Source organism: Athene noctua, chromosome 21 (genome assembly GCF_965140245.1).
Source record: "Athene noctua chromosome 21, bAthNoc1.hap1.1, whole genome shotgun sequence".
Taxonomy (NCBI): Eukaryota; Metazoa; Chordata; class Aves; order Strigiformes; family Strigidae; genus Athene; species Athene noctua.
This window is the reverse complement of record NC_134057.1, coordinates 8,261,704-8,279,803: the sequence shown is the minus strand read 5'-3', so window position 1 is coordinate 8,279,803 and position 18,100 is coordinate 8,261,704. Positions and strand designations below refer to the sequence as shown.

The 18,100-nt window shown below is 38.4% G+C and overlaps 1 protein-coding gene across 3 annotated transcripts in view; it reads right to left on the bottom strand.

The window, feature by feature from the left end:
• Positions 1-18,100, bottom strand: part of RHOBTB1 (Rho related BTB domain containing 1) — a 54,263-nt gene that overhangs the window by 11,499 nt on the left and 24,664 nt on the right. For 2 of the 3 annotated variants that reach the window (XM_074924416.1, XM_074924417.1), the window contains 3 exons: positions 13,971-14,172; positions 13,507-13,610; positions 396-581 (listed from right to left, as the gene is read on the bottom strand). In XM_074924416.1, the coding sequence (XP_074780517.1) occupies positions 396-581; positions 13,507-13,610; positions 13,971-14,162 (482 nt within the window). In that variant the 5' untranslated portion in view covers positions 14,163-14,172. The remainder of the gene's footprint in view (positions 1-395; positions 582-13,506; positions 13,611-13,970; positions 14,173-18,100) is intronic. The other variant, XM_074924418.1, reaches the window with a different exon arrangement.

Genomic DNA, 18,100 nt, shown 5'->3' with positions numbered 1-18,100 from the left:
ATAATAATTAAGAATTAAGAAAACTTGAATAGAATCTGTCAGTTTAAAACAGTACCCGACAGTAGTGACAGGGTAGGACACGACACACATGTTCAGGTGGAGAAAGACATGTAAGAAAACCTCCAGTAATCACCATTAGCTCTATATTATCGTAGTGTTCAGGCACCCAAATGAGTTTAGATGTACAATGTGCAAAAATATTGTGGGAAACCTGTAATAACTGTGTGTGTTTTAAAGAACAACTCAGACAACAGAAATAAAAAGAAGAGAGCACATATATTCTCATTTTACCAAAAAAAAAAAAGGAAACTAGGGTCTATCATTTTTCTTCTGAAAGTACTGTACCTGATTACCAACGTGATTTAAAAAAATTCTTATTTTTGGTAAAACTTTACCTTGCCAAAGGCCGTCTGGCTCTGTTAACAGCCTCAAGATCTGCATAGCGGAGATCTAGTTGGCAGCCCACCAGAATGACAGGTGTACGAGGACAGAAGTGCTTGATTTCTTGATACCACATGGTTTTCACATGATTCAGAGAATTAGGATTAGCAATTGAAAAGCACAGAACAACTACATCAGACCTAGAAAGGCAACAAGAAAATATCCAATTAAAACCCAACAAACATGCTTTCTGCTGCAGCTTCACCTATTTTCACCATTCCAGCTTAAAGATGCTCCACTCTACACTTTGAAAAATAGGCTGACACCCAGATGTCAGAATACATGTTGTTCGTGCAGAGGTTTGATGGAAGCTACACATTTCACCACAAAAGCATGGGAGCACAAAGCCACATACCTAGGAAGCACTGCCCCTCTATGTGGAGAGATGATCCCTGCACGTACGAACAGAGCACTAAGAAGAGAGGTAGAGCTGGCCACTCTCTACTTTTACACTACAGTTACTCACAGGCTGTCATTGCTCAAGAAATAATTCTGCTGAATGGACACCTAAATTGCAATTCAAAGATCACTGGTGCTTACAGATTAGAAAGGAGATATAAAAAACTTCAGAACAGCCCCACCGGCAGACACAGATCACTTCTGAACTTGTCATGGAGAAATACCTTTATTGGCCCCATTTTAGATACTGAGGTGGTCTCCTTTGCAATGCGCTTTGCACAGCAATTCTCTAACATCTTTAACAAAGAACTTGTTAGAAGGGCAAATTGAGGCAGAACCACTACGACAATATAAGCAAAAATAAACATTACAATGAAAATGAGATCAGTAAAGTGTAGAATAGGACAGTGGCTTAAATCAGGGTAAGCATGACAACACTGTAGGCTTTTAAAGGTTTTAAGAAAACAAGAAGTACTTCACTAAATAAACTTGCTTTATAAATTGTAAGTATGAGGACTAAGGTTGACAGTTCATCTACTAAACCACCACCTAACTCTTGTCAGAGCTAGCATCCTAAGGCAGAGAAATGCTTGAAGAGTTGTCTTGCGGCATTCTTAACTTGGGGCGATTTCATTATTTATAAACTGGGCTGGGATGTTACAAAGCAGTTCTCAAGATCTTGGGTCTCTCATGGGAAATAAAAGAAAAGAAGAAAAAAAAGAGTTGAATTGAAACTTAAGAAAAATTCAGGGGAAGGGACTTTTTGGGGATGCAACTTATTGCTACGGAATTGTCAGCAGGAGAAGCTCAGCAATACCACGTCTACCTCACTTCTTTAATTTAGCACAAATGTGTTGCGTCTGCAGTTTGTGCAATGTAGAAAGCAGCAGCAGTGAATCTTAACATTCACCTTTTAAATAATGAAATACCTCCTCAGTACTGCTGCTTTCTACATTTCACTGAGGGCACAGATATATCCAGCAAGACTGTTTCTAAAGATAGCTGCCCACAATACAGGTACTGATGCGAGCATAAATTTAATGCAAAGGGAAATGCTCCTGCTCCAAGTTTGTATCTTATATAAACTGCAACACATCTGTCATCTCTAGGAACAAGGCCTTTTCAAACTGCAAAGTTATCTACTAAATAACGAAGTGGTAAGGAGCTGATACACTGGTCTTCTACAGAACTGAGGCAAACACTCTTTAAACTCAAACTTGCCCTATTCAAGGTCACTTAAGAGCAAAACCTAAGCCCCAGCAGACATTTGCTTAGATCCCAGAAAGTAGAAATCAAAGTACAGCTAAGGTGGAAAGAAAAAAAAAAAAAAAGTGTGTATATTCTAATCTGGCCAATTACTGTTTAATTCAAGATCACCAGGACTGCTGGAGAGGCAAGTGCTGGCTGGCTGGTCCGAACTATAACTAAGCATCTTAGAGAGACAGTCTTATGTCCTTCAGAAATTAGTATCTAAGCTAAGTAATTGCTGTCACGAGTATCCAACCCTCCTGACTCTATAAACCACAAGACACGCATCACATCTCTCAGAAAACCAAAAGGAAACAGAGCTCCAGCAGATCACAGGCAGGAGATGACAACAGCTCCCCCACGGCGCTGGTGCTGACGGGTGCTGGGCTGGCCACGGATCCGGGCTCCCGAGGAGCCAGTGATAATGTCCTCGGACAGGCCAGGCATCTAGCACAGCCCTCGCCAAGGGAGTCGCACATTTATGTGACTGAGCTGCACGTGGGTCTCGAGCAACTCGCCACTTCTGGCCTTCCCTGGGCAACCGGAGCTGGGGCAAGCTGGTTTCTTTACCCATAACTCACAACACACGTAGCATTGTACTAACAGGACGTTTCCATCTTGCTGCCTTCTGAATGAAGTGAAAAACAGAATAAAGCAGAAAAAAAAAAAAGTGATTTTGCTTATTATTTATCCTGTGTTAAAACCTGGCCTTCCCCATAAAATGCATATCCTGAGGGTTCTGTACTAAATAGAAATAAGTATACAGCCCTGTGCCATAAACAGGACGGATGGGAAATCACTGGGTAGTGACAGAGTTCACGTGCTGAACCAGCACCACAGCTGGCAAAATACATTCACCTTATCATAATAAATTAAGTTTTCCTTCAAGCCATAAGCATGATTTGCAGTATTAGTACAAGTTGAAGGCAGTAATATATGCAGAAGATTAACTGTCTACAAAGGACTGTGAACATTTGGGGAACATGGTCCTTTGGAAACTTTATTTAAAATACCTACAATTCCTTTTAATGTCAAAGGCACATTTGTAACTTGCTAACTTCCCAGTATAAAGTTTGGTTGGACATTTCTTCAAAAAAGCCAAAACCCATCAGGTTAGAATAATGCAATAATATTTCCCAAACATTAAAAACAATGTTATTTTAATATTCTCAGGGAACATAAAAGGATAGGACTTAAAAAAAAATAATCTAATTTATTGCCATTTTTGTGGGGTTTGGTTAGTTGAAGAACAAGAAAGGATGAATCAGGTTTACTTCTGCTTTCTTCTTTCTCTCTGCAGTGATATAGTCACAAATACAAACTTCTATTTTTCCAAGTAAAAGTTTCATTATAATTTCCCAGTAAAAGTCAGGAATGATTCAAGAAACATTTCCATAGACTTGAATGCCAAGAAGTGCTTTAGAACTTCTCCATCACATTCCTCCTAGAGCACCATCCAACTGAGATGGGCAATAGTTAAGGCACTGTCTGCATCCACTTTTGTTAAATACAACAAAAGCATATGCTTGCACTGAGAGCATTTACTGATGTTTGATACTGAAGTATCACAAGAAACTAAGATCTGTATTACACATAACTCAAAGACAAACAGTACCTTGGATATCCAACAAACTCTTGTAGATAGAGCGGTACATGTTGGAAATGCAGAACTCAATTATTCTTACATTTCACTTTGCATAGGTTTATCAGAAGAAATTGTGAATCATCTACTCTTCATTGTTTGAAACATCTGAACATAAGCATCACCAAAACTCAGAACTTCTGTGTGATTTGCTCTAGTGTGTGATCAACCACCAGGGAAACACGCTGCATCACCAATGCAAGAAATTGGGTTTCTTTCTACTCGCTGGGGCTCCAGACAGGGCCAAACACAATGTACATGTGCAGAACTTGGCAGGTGGAAAAGGGGAACATATTCTCTCAACCACCACTCACGTCTGTCACTTGTTGGCTGACCAGGCTCCTGCACTGGAGTCACACATTGAAGCATAAGAGCAGCCTAAGAGTACTTCAAATGCTCCCCTTGGCATCACAGAAGTAATTCTTAATGCAAAACAGACACATCTGGAGTCAGCCCAGCTTGGTCTAAACATAGCTATAGACTTCCTATAGGAGGGTCCTGTAGGCAAAGAAAGAACCTTTCCACCATTTCAAGAAGCAACCCATCTACCTAACGTAGGTATTACCTCAATCCATTCAGCAATATTTTCCCAAACTTGGATAAGAAGAACTTTTGATGGAAGCAACTTTTTAGATTTCAGACAATGAAACCATCTAGACAACGAAATCTCTGGCAGGAATCAGCACATGGTGTGCTGCCACCCTGTGAGCTCCTGCTGTGTGAGCTGGGAACTGTCTGAGATGTACAGAGAGCAGGCCAAAGCACTGCTGCAAAGCAAGCAGTATAGCACTGACAAAGGCAAGACAACTTTAAATTATCAACCTCGAGCTTCAGCAGTAGTCAAGCTACAGGTAGGCACTGTAATCATCTGGAAGTTACTCTGCAATCACTACAATGAGAAACTCGCGAGGTGGGGGGCAAAAAGCAGTCCATTATCTACGTAACAAGCCTTTCTGACGGAGCTGTTAGAAGCAACGGAGAAGTTAATGTTTTCTAACCAGAGCTGATCTGTGTAACAGAGCGGTTTTGGTTTGGGACTGAAATTTTGAAAGACTCATCTGCTTTCATGCTCTGAGTGTTCCAGAGCTGGTGTAATGAGCTGTGCTGCAGATGTACCTCCACACCATACTGCTGATCCATCTCTCCACAAGAAACTGCCACATATTTTCCACCCTCACTAATGCTCTTATATTAGACAGAATTTCAAGGAAACAGCAATATTAAATGATATCTCATATATTCCATGGCAAGCGTGTTTAAAAGTTTAATGTTTCATAGTCTGAATCTATAGCTATAAAGTGTAGTGCTGGCTGCAGATACGCTAACGTGGGTTTATGTCTCAGTAAGGAAACGGGCTGCCTTCTCAAATGTACACACTGCATTACCTAGGAAGAAGTTGTTCCCTCTAGTTTATAATTTACAAGGTACTGGGAAAAACTGCCGCATGCAAGAACTGCTGGACACATGTAAGGGGCCTCATTTGCCAGTCATGGAATAATACTCTTGGGTTTGGAAAGTGGAAGAAATAAAGCTGTGAGGAATACAGAATGTGAAGAGGAGATGTCTCTGATCTGGAAATCAGTGCAGGGAGTGGGAAAGAGGAAAAGGAGGAAGACTCAACTCTATCGCCATGCTATCTTATCTTTCTAGAGGACGAGTCAAAGGTATGTATTTTGTTTTAGAGAGCATAAACAAGACCCAAGAGTTAAATCTGACAGAATCAGTTTAAGGATAGACAATTATATTTTGGTTGACTAGAAGTCTGTTGCACATAATTCATGAAATCAAACTTTAATAATAGACTTGGGGGTGAGGGAAAAAACACCCCAACCAGTGAATTTCTCCTATTACCACCTTTATTTTTCCCTACTTTTAGATACCAGCTTTCTCTGAAAGCAAGGTTGAAATAAGGAAGACTATTAGAATTTTACAGAGCAAACAATTTGGTAGAGGTTCATCCAAATTATTAGACTCTATTGACTTTACTAGAACAGCTAATCCTTAAATAAAAAATTGTTTTGCTTTTTCCCCTTCTGCCCTCATTTTTTTTTCCCCTACACGTTTCCCATATTTCCCCAAGATTCCTGAGAGACCTGCATCACAGATGAACTTATCCCACTTGAGACCAGAATTTCAGAAGAGTTATCTTTAGTGTCCACCTGCACAGTGCTTCAACCACCTGAAAGGAAAGACTGTGTAGGGCAGCAGCCTGAGTGGAAACAGCAGCTCCCAAATTCCCAAACGCAGTAGGTTCAGGCAGTAGAAGGCCATCTAAGAAATAGATTGAGAATCTTGTTTACGGCTGAACAAAACCCTGCTACATCTCCATGTCAATCCAGATATATTTTGAAGAGAGAGATCCACTCAGTTATACAACATTTTTCATGCATGCATCTCACTGAGCTGAAAAAAAAAAAAATTGTGCAGATAAGCAAGGCTGGTGATGTTTTAAGGGGACTCAATTTTTAGTAAATGCAGTTGCAGCCATCACATGAAATGAGAAGAAATTCATTAAGTGACTGGTGAGCATAACAAAATGACCTGAAGACACGGGACTTATGTGCACACACTCAGAACAGATGAGAGGCTAGGAAAACTAAAATGGAGGGGGTGCCTGGCATATGAAGAACTGAAGATATCCAGGTAAGGCAGGGCAAGACCATGCAGTGCCCTGGATGTGAGCAGGAGAATCAATTAGTTCTATACTTTACCGACAGCAGTGAAGCTTCTTAAGTACTCGTGTAATGTGCGAAACTGTCAAAATGCCCTGAAATATATTCAGATTTTGTGTTAAGTAGCATGCAGATCTAGTTCTAAAATTTCTGTAACGTCATTTTTAGTAGGAAACAACAGTAATAAAAAGAAGATAAAGCTACTTTTACGAAAATTGCATATTTCAAGACTGTGCTTCAAAAGTGGAAAGAGTTTTCCCATACATTCCTTACAAACAATACATCATTCTTAAATGTTAAGCATTTTAAAATCTCTTCTATTTCCTTTAAGGTACTCATGGGAAAACAGTGGTGCATTTACAGAGAATGACAAAAAATGTTTTGATATCACAAAGAATGATTAAAATATCTCATTTTCTACTGCAGAAATGTGCAAGAGCTCCTTTTACTGTACAAATGGCTGACCAGCAACAGTGCTACAAAGAATGACAAAGTCATGTGGAAGAGCATAACGAGAGGAAAACAATTTTATTTTTAATTGAGAGGACTGCTTACACAGTCTTGGAATCTGGTTCATTTTATGGCTTGTTATAAGAAGTAAATTCACCCATAATTCTGGTTCAGCATCTACATGTGAAAAATTCCATCTTTGTGCTAAATAGAACTTTACAGTTGAAAAAGGCTGCCTGCGAGGTACCCTAGCATGATTCTGGGGCAAATTTTGCCATTAGACTCTAAAACTCTCTTTGGAATCAGGTATGTCTGCAGTATACCCATCCACCATTAACATACCAACACTTGACTTTTTCCCTTCCCTGGAGCAGAAATTTTGATTACTGCATTTCTAATTCAGGAATAAAATTTCTACGATAAATAGAATTCTAGAGATAGTTAACTGAAGCTGAAATACTTAAATATTCTGTGTATCACGTGCAAAGTTGGGGCTTATAAAAGAAAGACACAAAGCCTGAACACCAAATCAATGGAGAAGGATGAAAGAAAATGATGGAGCAAGAGAAGGTACAGGGCTAGCTGGACCACATCTGATCAACCCAGGGCAAACACCAAAACTCAACAACATCATACAAAGGGACTGATAAGAATATAGCTAAAAGTGCTTTTGTAAGACAGATCAGCTAACTGCTGTCTCCAGACAGCAGTCAGAAAATAAAACGACGAGAAATAAATTCACAAAACAATGAAGAAACCAGAAACAGGGAAAGGTGGGGTTCTGAGCTCATTTTCTGTTACTGTAAGGAGGCAGCTCACAGAGGAGAACTACATGCTGTCTCTCCACAGAGGACCAACTCACTTTCACCAAAGATACTGCAGAAGATTAAACGAAAGAAGGAATGAATGCGTCTTTACTCCCAGCCCCATCCTCTAAAAAAAAACCCCAGAAACATTGATCAATCAGAACAACATTGAGTTTAAAAGAAGAAAGAAGAGATTTACTTAAAGTATCATTTGAAACAACAAGTTTAGAAGAAAACAATTGTTTCAAGGCCAAGGAGGGAGGTAAGGATGGAAAAGAGAAGAAAAAAAAAAAAAGAAGGAAGATCCAAAGCTAGGTCCCAAAATTCAGTGAAAGTGCGATTCCTTATACGAAGAACACAGATAGGAAGCCAGAAACAAGACAAAGAGGGAGATAAAAATCCAGAGAAGATGAAAGAATGATAGGGTTTGGTTTGCATCCAGTATGAGAATGACTTCTGAAGTCACAGAAGACATGAAAACTGAACATTAACAGATGCTAGCTACATCTCTTTCTCTGGGGAGAAAACATGGACTTTCACATCTTTTGCTTTCTTTGGGCTATCACCAAAACCAATCTCTTCCTCTTTTTTTTATTTAAAAAAACTGTCAAGAAATTTTAACTGGCAAGTTTATGTCACAAAGTTATGGATAAGAACTCAGTTTAAGACGGTTATATCTGGTTGTACAGAGTGGTTTCCATATTCTGACATATGTATTAGGAAATCCAGACTGAGATCCCGCGACTCTTGGAGTAGAAAGCAGCTCAAGAAATTCACCTATCACCTATTCACTAAGATCAAGATTTTGATGAAAAGTCACTTCCCAAATTTAGCATTTCCAAAAGATTTTGATGTTGCCTTCCAGTCTTTTAGGATAGAGCCCAAATGCCCTCTTTTCTACCCAGCCACTGACTTAGGAGAGCGAGGAAAAATGGAAAACTATGTAATACCACAAATAATACTTGATACATACTTTTTCACTCCAGTGAAGGAAGGCTTAAAGCATTACAGGTGTCTCTCTGTTATAGATAGATTACATATACATCAAGTTGAGCTTCAAACCCCACCAACAGTCACTTGGCACATACCTTTTTAAAGAAGGAAGGATTCCTAACAGCAATTCCATGGAAATCTCTTTCTATTTGCAATATGGAATCATGGTGGGATGCAGAGATGGAAAGTGGTACATCTGCATTAATTTCAGCAGTTTAACTATATCAAGCATATACTTTCCAATGTTAATGTAGGTAATGAAAGAAGAAAAAACTAGTGCATACACACACCACATCAGAATAAAATTCCTTGAGAGTTATAGCTCTGTGAACCTCTCTGCTTATTCTCGTCTTTCTTGGGGCTGGTCCGACTCAAACTCAAAAAAAGAAAAAAAAATCATAAATATATTAACGCCTCCATATTTTACAGGAGGTAGTTCTTCAGGACTGAGAAACTTCTTGATGGAGAACCTGAAAAACTTATAAACCACTGTAAAGTAGGTGGGGAGGCTCACAAATTTTGGTACTTGAAGTTGATTCACAGATACTGCGTATCAGTTCTTGTGGCAGCAAAACATAACAAAAGGAAGCAGCCAAGGTGAGAGACATCTGAAAACAACTGGACTCCCCATCAGCTGACCCTCTGCTAACAAAGCAAAAGACTGTTTTGTGTTTGTTAAGTGCCACTGCTCTGAAGACACAGCTGTGATGATCCCCTCCAACCCATTCCAGTAAATGGTTCATAAGGCACGTGCAAGGTGGAGAATTATCGTAACGTAAAAACAAGGATAGCAAGACTGCCGGGGGAAGTGTGGGCTTTCATTCAATGCTCTTCTGGAACCTTAGAACTTCTCTGAAGAAAGGAGAGGAGTTGCTGGCCCATTTTCAGCTCAGACAAACTTGACAAATGACAGGGCACAGATCTAACTAAAGGCAAACTAAGTAACTCTGCGAAGACACCCACCTCTCTCTCATCTCACTGAATTTGCTGAATGCAAATAACATTTTACATCAAAGCTACCTAGGCTTTGTTTTTGTAGAAATATCATCATCACTGTCCTTTAAGCAAAAGAAACAGAAAATAAAACAACCCTAAAGAAACTCGTGGAAGTTTTCAAGTATCAGTGATAAACCTCTATTCTTCTGGACCCTTTTCAGAAGATATATTTCTATGGATTCAATTACATTGAAGTAACTGGTTAAGGGAATTGTAATCACAGAAAAAGACAAATGCATGTGTTCCTCTGTGTACATACAATACCCACAAGGCTTATGAAATCCATTCACAACAGAGGAAATACTCTAAACATATTTTAAAAGGCTCTGTCAGCAGTCTCACAGCAAGGCTCATTCACATTTGTAAGTCACGAGGAAAAAGCTGTTTTCTGTCCATGCTGTATGAACAGATTTTGTTTGGTCTACAGCTCATATTTAAGTTGCAAGTAAATAAATCATCCTGGCTGAATTAGCTCACAAATCACATCCATGGTATTGAGAATAAATATTTGATTGGGACTGAATTAACTCTTTGTAGATTTGTGCTCATGTTTACACATACCAGAGCTTCATGTACAAAACACCGAGATATGTAGAATATTAATCAAATTGTAGTCAAATATGTTTACCTGGGGGGGGGGGGGGGGAAGATGTAAAAGGAAAAAAAAAAGTGCAAGTGCAAGCCAGAATTCCTCCCATTTTACTTTTATAATTAGTTTGAACACGATGATATGTTGACACTCTCGTTCAAAACCAGATTGGACAGGAGGGTAGAGCATAGTGAATCCTGACAAGCTGAAATGTAAATTAAGATGTTTTCGTGTCTTTACACATGCAATTTTGTGCCTTCCAGGGAAACTGGTACATAATAACAACTTGAGCTTTATATGAAGTTCCCACCTTATTTGCAGGCTTAGAGAATACAATAGCACTGAGGCTAGATTGTTATTAAACAAAGAGGTGACTAGGAGCTGAAAATCAATGCGCTAATCATAACAAAGATGTAGTCATTTTACAACATTTTGGAGTGATTTTGCATCAGATGAAACCCTGTGGGACAGTATTAACAAATGACTGTTTGGCATCACGCAGTGCCTAAACTGAGCAGGATACTAAAGCACACACTCTTGTTTAAGGAAAAAAAAAAAAAAAAAGTGTCATGCTGTAAAACCGCAGCAAATATTTCCACAAGTCCTTCCAGCCACATCCCCCCTCCCTCTTTTAAGCTGTCAGGAACTGTTTCCCAAGGCTCCTGGAGGACTGTGATTATTAAACTAAACACCACACAGTAGAATGCAAGCTGGATCTCGCTCTCCATACTCCCATTTTAAAGGATGGCAGTGGAAACATTAGCTATTCCATCCTCAGCGGCATTCAAATATGTTTCTCTCTTTCTGTCACACAAAAATAGTGGTGAACACGTTCCTTTTGTCATTTTCCTTTCATGTTTCTATCTGTGATGAATAAAGAATTAAGGAGGATTTATCTTTGCCGCAAGTCCTATTAACTGTTCACCCTGTCATCTACAGCATAATCTATTTATGTAACGTTTTGTAAAACTATATGGAACAATCTTTTCCAACGAGCAGCGGATGAATTAATGACCTGCTGGTTCTCGTTACACTACGTTTAGGACAATTAGAGGTCTGGGCCAAATGTCTGGCTGAAATAAGCCTTCCCCTGCACAAAGGGCGTATGCATAAAAAAATTTTGAAGGGAACCAAAGGGTTATGTTATTATATGATCCTTCAGACAATCAGAAACATGGGGCACTTGTAGGTGTTGCCTTGACCAGTTTGGCATAAAATACACTTTTCATTGTACTGCAAGATTTGACTCAGCCATGAGTAGTTCAATGTAGTAGAACAATGGAGGAGTTCAAAGTGGTTCAAAGTACAGAGGTGATTTAAAATCAATTCCTATAAATGTGAACATTCAATATTGGAAATCTCTTTTTAAAATGCTAAAATAGTTAAAATACTAAACGGTTTTAAATGAAACACGAACACCTGTCAAAACAATCAAGTACCTAATCAGTGCTTACAATTAGGAAATTTTACAACTGAAATTCTGTTTATAAAATAGTTTCTTTAAAGTTTCCAGTTACTTTCTGCTTTAACAGACTTGCAGAAAAACGACTAAGAGAACAGCAGGTTTCCAGAACTGCCTTTTAAAGTTAATCAGGGTACAGCAAACCTGATTCTACACAGGTTCAGTTCTGCTAACATCACAAATGAATCACTGTGTTTATATGTTTAATCTCTCAAGATCTCAAGTTATTCACGTCCTTCTTGGCTTTTGCAGGATTAGAATCTAAGTATGTTGTTTCCTCTCTCTCCCGTCCTGTCAGTAAATGTGGGATCAGAGTTCAGAACATGCCTGATTTTGTTCTCCTAATCTCTAGTAATCTTCTCAGCAACACGGTATCTGTTGCAGAATATCAGGAGGCCACATCTAGAGAGGAACAGTTAGTGGAAACATTAAGTTACATCCATATTTATCAAAGTAGACTCCATATGCTGCCAAAAGGTAAAACAATATCTATTCACATGCTCAAGTAGTGCTAAATATTAAGGTCAGTATTACCTTGAGGTCAGTAATTTCCCTCACTCACGAAGCTTATTTATAAGTAGTAGAGCTTGTGTTGCCACTTTAGCTCCTGACACAAAATTCAAGGTAATTCATGATGCTGTGAAAACACAACTAGCGCAGTGCTGGAGTTTTACAGTGTGAAAATTTAACTGGTGGATTCAACCAACAGAACCCTCTACAGCGGTTCTAATGGGTAGAGAATAGAAGACTGTCATCCTTCAAAGTCACTTGTTTCATCAGGTAGCACAGAGAGAAGTAAAACAGTAAGACAGTAGATTTTGGCAAAAATGGAATCCAAAGCTGGGACAGATGCTCTACAAAGGGCATTCCCAGCTGAAAAAAAAAAAATATTTCTGTCTCGAAGTCTGATCATCTTCAGTGACTGAAGCAGGTATGAAAAGGATGTGAAAAAAAGTTAACAAGATGAAAAAACATGCAAGGACTGAGACCCCACTTAAATGTCAGTTATGAAAATGTATGTGTCCAAAATCCATCTTCAGCTCAGTATTTGCCAATACAGGTAATCTATTCTCATTATATGTGTATGCAAATGACTGTTACAGCTACTCAGATGTTCTGCTGTCTGTACTGCCACAAGGCCAGATCTAATTACCGTTAAAGAAAACAAAGACTATCACTGGCATCAGTCCTTGTTGAAACTATGCTGAAGTTATATTATACATCCTGGAAAAATCTAGATTACATTCATTTTAATTTTTTAAATTTATTTAGAATTTCCACAGTTAATCGATTCACTAGCAGACACTTGATATTTATCGAAGAAAAACCTTTCCTTTCCTCAGTTTTAATTAAGAAAACAGAGAAGAGCCTCAACTTTCATGAAATTCATTCTGTCTGAAATTCAGTATTTCATTGAGTAAGAGTGATGTTTTCCAACATGTCTCCTTGTTATTGCTTGTTAGAAAATGATATCATACAATGCTTATATAGGCAGGAAATGCTGATGTTCAATTTTGTAAAACTGCAATCTTATTTTGGGGTCTGTTCTTTAAAAGTTGAATTAGGACAACAGTTGTTGACAGAGCTTAGCAGGCTGTTCAAGGAAATGTAGTGTAGTAAAACTACGCTGCTTTTTAAATATTTCTATCTTTTTAATCCTTGCAGCAGATAATCCTCTTTGCAGTAGGCAGGAATATGAATATCCTCGATTGTTAAATCCTTGCTTTTCAAAATTAAGATTTGCAATTTTTTTCTGCCTTAAAACGTCACTACAAGTATTACTTAAAATTTTGCTTGGCTCAATTTACCTTCCATAAGCAAAGCGCCTATCTTTGTGGTGGTCCCCAAACGTATCCCACAGCCTGAGAGAAACACTCACTTCATCCACAACATCTCTCGAGCGTTCAAGGACCTAGAACAGAACACACATAACATTCTCTTTCCCTCCATCAAATGAGCACATTTGTAATTTGCTCTGTAAGAAGGCCCAAAGCATACCAGACCAAGAGTCTACTATACACAGTTTTCAGCAAATGCTGGATTTTATAAAACAGGCAGAATATGCATCTTTCTAAAAATAGGTTTGATAAAAAAAAAATTACTTTGGAATGAGAGACTGGGGAGATGCATATCAGACCATGGCTGCAGTAGAGACGGTGCATAAAATACTTGTGAGCTCATTGCTGCATCCTGACAGAGAAAAGGCTTGCCAATAAATAATAGTACAACCTCACAGCATGTGCTCTGTATTTTGTACACCTGCAGTCCTTACCTCTTGGCAGACACGGTACTGATCAATGGCCCAGACAGTTGGTACGTGAGTTGCCAGCAGCTGATACTGAGTCAAGGTTGTATTGCATGCTCTTGCACAAATTAGACGAGTCTTTCCCACTGCATTATCTCCAACCACCACACACTTGATAGTTTCAACGTTGGGTCTTTCGTAGTCCATGTCAATGTCCATTTATCAAAAACTGTAACAAGACAGTTAAACTTGTTTTCTATCTCATGGCAAAAGCAATGCTGTTTAGAATCAGAGCCTTTTACTTGAGAGATGCCTAAAGAGGACAAACTCTTAAGGAAAAGCTTGTTAGTAAACTGTACCAAAGTAAGCCAGCCGTTCCTTTAAATACCACACAGTTATGCAAATGCACAACTATTTTGACCACAGTCGGTTTATGCTGTTCACATGCTATTTTCACTTTGGTTTCTGTAAACACAAGCCTGTTTGCAGAAGACAGATCTTGGTGAAACAAGGACAGCTAGCACAAACTTACCTCTTGCTAATACTTTTTATGTCAAGAAGTAAAGAAGACTAGACATCAGTGGGTTTAACCTGAAGGATACCAGTATCAACCTGCCTTCTGTAATCTTGCTCATTCAGGATTTGATTTAGGGCTGTCCGAACACTATTGCTAACAGCAAGTCACACACATGGTTTTAGTTACATGCACACAATAAAACTGACTTGTAAGATGACTCCAGAAACTCTGTTCTTTACAAACCACAACTCCCATTATACTCTGTGTGTACCACACACTCTTAATTTTCCAAGGAGAAGTTTGTACAGATCATGGACTAAAATGAAACCAAACAGCCCAGCAGAAACTTGTAAATATACTCATCTATAACTACAAATTCTTTTTCACACAACAATGGAAACTGAAAAGAAGGAGATTTTTGAAGATACCATCCTCATGGAAAGTTACTATTGAAAATATTTTCTTAAATATTCTATAGCAACATATTGAACAAATGCCCAGACATGAATGTAAACTGGAAAAAAATGGATATTTGGAAAACTAAAAACCGCATGTTTACTACAGTCTGTCATCTCCGTATAAAGGAATGTAGGAGTTTCATATAAAGGAACGTGGGATCATTGTTTGATATGTCTGATTGTGGTTTTCTAATGTCTAGTAGTCTGCTGAGCAATCTGGTCTCTGCCAGGGAATTGTAATCAAGGAAACAGAAAAGGGAAAATGCAAGGCACAAACATGTTCAGGAAGACTTGCCTAATAATTATTTCAGCAAGGAAACCAACAGCAATTTAACTGACAAAACACAGGTAATCATCTGGAGTGATGGTGTCCTTTTTCCTGAGAAGAAAGCATTACAGATAAAGAAATCAAATTATTTGTTTTAATACCTTTTTTAATATTCACATCTCATTCACACATAAATATACAAAATATATTAACTGTCAGGCTGCTAAAATAATAGTTACAAGCTGTTTTGGTGTCCATTTTTCACTGTCAGAGGCAGTACTTTCTGATTTAAGAAAAAGCATGTTTAGTAATTACTAGCCAAACACTAATTTTAACTGCATTCTTTCATTATTTAAAGTGATGTAAACCAAGAAACAAAAGTCAGTGTTAGAACTAAATGTTACCCGTTTATTTAAAATTTGGGCATGGACTGCATGCTAAGAGCTATAATGGCTGAGGTGCAGTTATAATCTTTATTTACGTGTGGACAGGAGTTACAAACCACACGGGCAGCAAGGAGCAAGGGTGAGTTTATGCCACTACTGTGTCACACTGATAGGTTTTCACAGCCATTGAATGCTTCTGGAAAGGCTACAGCACAGACTAGCATGCAAGAATACCTTTTAGAGACTTGTCCTACCCTAGACTGAAACATGGGCCCACAAACTCTTCATCCTGGCACGAGAACATTGTTGCACGACTAGAGCTTTGCCAGATCTGCCAGCTGTAGAGCAAATCACATGGCTTCAAACACCCGTGTAGCACGGTATCTACTGCATGTAAACCCTAATGGCCTCGTGACGCCAACCTCCTGTGTCGGCACAGAGGTTTCAGCTGATCGGGAAACAAAGCTATGGAGACACTGCTGTTATCCCTTCAACCTGCATCCCGAAAGGTTACTAGTCTTGAGGTAAAGGACTACAGAGACTTCCAGTTCTCTGTCTGCAATCCAACCACAGCTGTTTGTTGGATGCAAGCTCCCACAAGGCTTGTACCATCTCCATGCAAGCTCCCATGGGCTCTGTACCATCTCCAGGAGTCCAAATACAAGAAGAGAAATGAGAGCTAACTCCTCTTTCCTCCTCTGCACCCTTTCCAAGAATACAGTCACAATATAAATAAAAATACAAAACCGATGTTTTTTTCCACATTACAGAGAACGAGACACATTTGTACTCCACAGCTTCAAAGACAGGGCCCTGTATGGGTAGCAAAAACCCAAGAGGTTTCAGTATGTGACCTAAAAAAAGTTTCATTTCAAGTCTGAGAATAAACAGCAACCCCCTGACATAATATGTGGTATTATATTACTTGATATTTTATTCATGCATGGACTAGACATCACAGATGGAATGTGGAAATGTTTACAAGGCTGGAAAACAAAATGAAGGAGCGTGGCTAGCCAGTGTGTCTGGTAGATTTTAAACTACCAAGCCGAGGGATGCCAAACCAATTTTTCTTCCAACCCAATATTCCATTAAAATGCTGTTACACAGATTAGCTGAGGTTTTATATAACAACCTGATTTTAAAATTATTAAAGTTCTTAAATGGTAGTTCTGCAAAATTGCACTTTAGTCAGTCACAAAATATGTATTAATACAGAGTCTGGAATCTTAAAAAAAATTTCCAAGAGGATAACAAAAGCGAGTTTATTTAAATAGACAAATCTTAATTAAAGTAACAAGAGAAATCAATGCGATTATTTGAGAATCCTAGAAAAGGAACACATGAAAATTTAAAAATTATTAAAATTTCCAATATGCTTGCTAACTTAATTAAAGCAAAGTTATCGCAGAACTCAGACACAGCATGCCCAAATGCCCTGTTGTAGATCAATGGCAGTCTAATGAAGATATTTTTAGTGTGACTCAATACTGCACAGGACAGAGATTAAAATAAACTGGGAATAAAAACAAACTTAGAGCTTTGTGGCTATGTTAAGGAAAAGTTCTTAAATCCACTGTAGCATATACAGAGTATCTATACATTAAAAACGCCGATCATTTTAATATTATTCACTAGTTTTCAGAAAGGGATTAAAACAGAAATAACTCCTGAAGAGACTGATAGACAGAAACCTGGACAGATATTTAGACACCTCAAATAAAAACAGATGCTAACAACAAATTACAGCATAAACAAGTAGCAAAATGTGTGGATTAAATGCAGCCAGAAGCCTTCTGGCTACTGGAACATTAAAGCCAGGAATATGTAAAAGATCTTAAAAATCCAGCCACGGTTAGGGTTTTTTTTTTTTTAAGGTAGCCTCTAGGTTAAGCTTGTGTTAAACCTATTATATAATCACACTGATTAAAAATGCAAAACATGTATTTACAAAACTTAAATAAAAAAAATCTAGATTTGAGCTCTGAGAGTCCAGTAACATCTGGGAGGACCAACTGGAACTGAAACAAAACTGGTTAGACAAGAGCAAACCAGTGTATATAAAGGATAATTAAAAAAACCAAAACAACAAACAACCAAAAACCAGCATAAAATTCCAAGACCAATGACAAACTTGCTAAAACCAACCCACAACCTGCAATAGCTTAGTTTATCAAAAAAACAAAATAGGGTAAAGTATGAGGAAAGTTGCTGGAAGTGTGACCAGTCTCAGAGAGGACAGTGCCAAAAAAGCCAGAGAAAGAGCAAAAGGCCATCACACAAAGAGCAGCGAGAACCCTACCAGGGGAAAGATCTGATCAAATATGGCTCTTCCCAAAAGCAAACAGCGAAATATTCAGCTGCTTAATCCAGTTCTAAAGAGAAATGAGCAGATGGAGGGAAATGAAAAAAGATACCTGCAAGAATAAGAGATTTTTTACATTTTTACATTGTCACCTGTGATTGTTTGCAGATGACGAGGAGACAAAGGCAGCCAAAAATCCAGAGATGTAAGTAGACTCAAGATC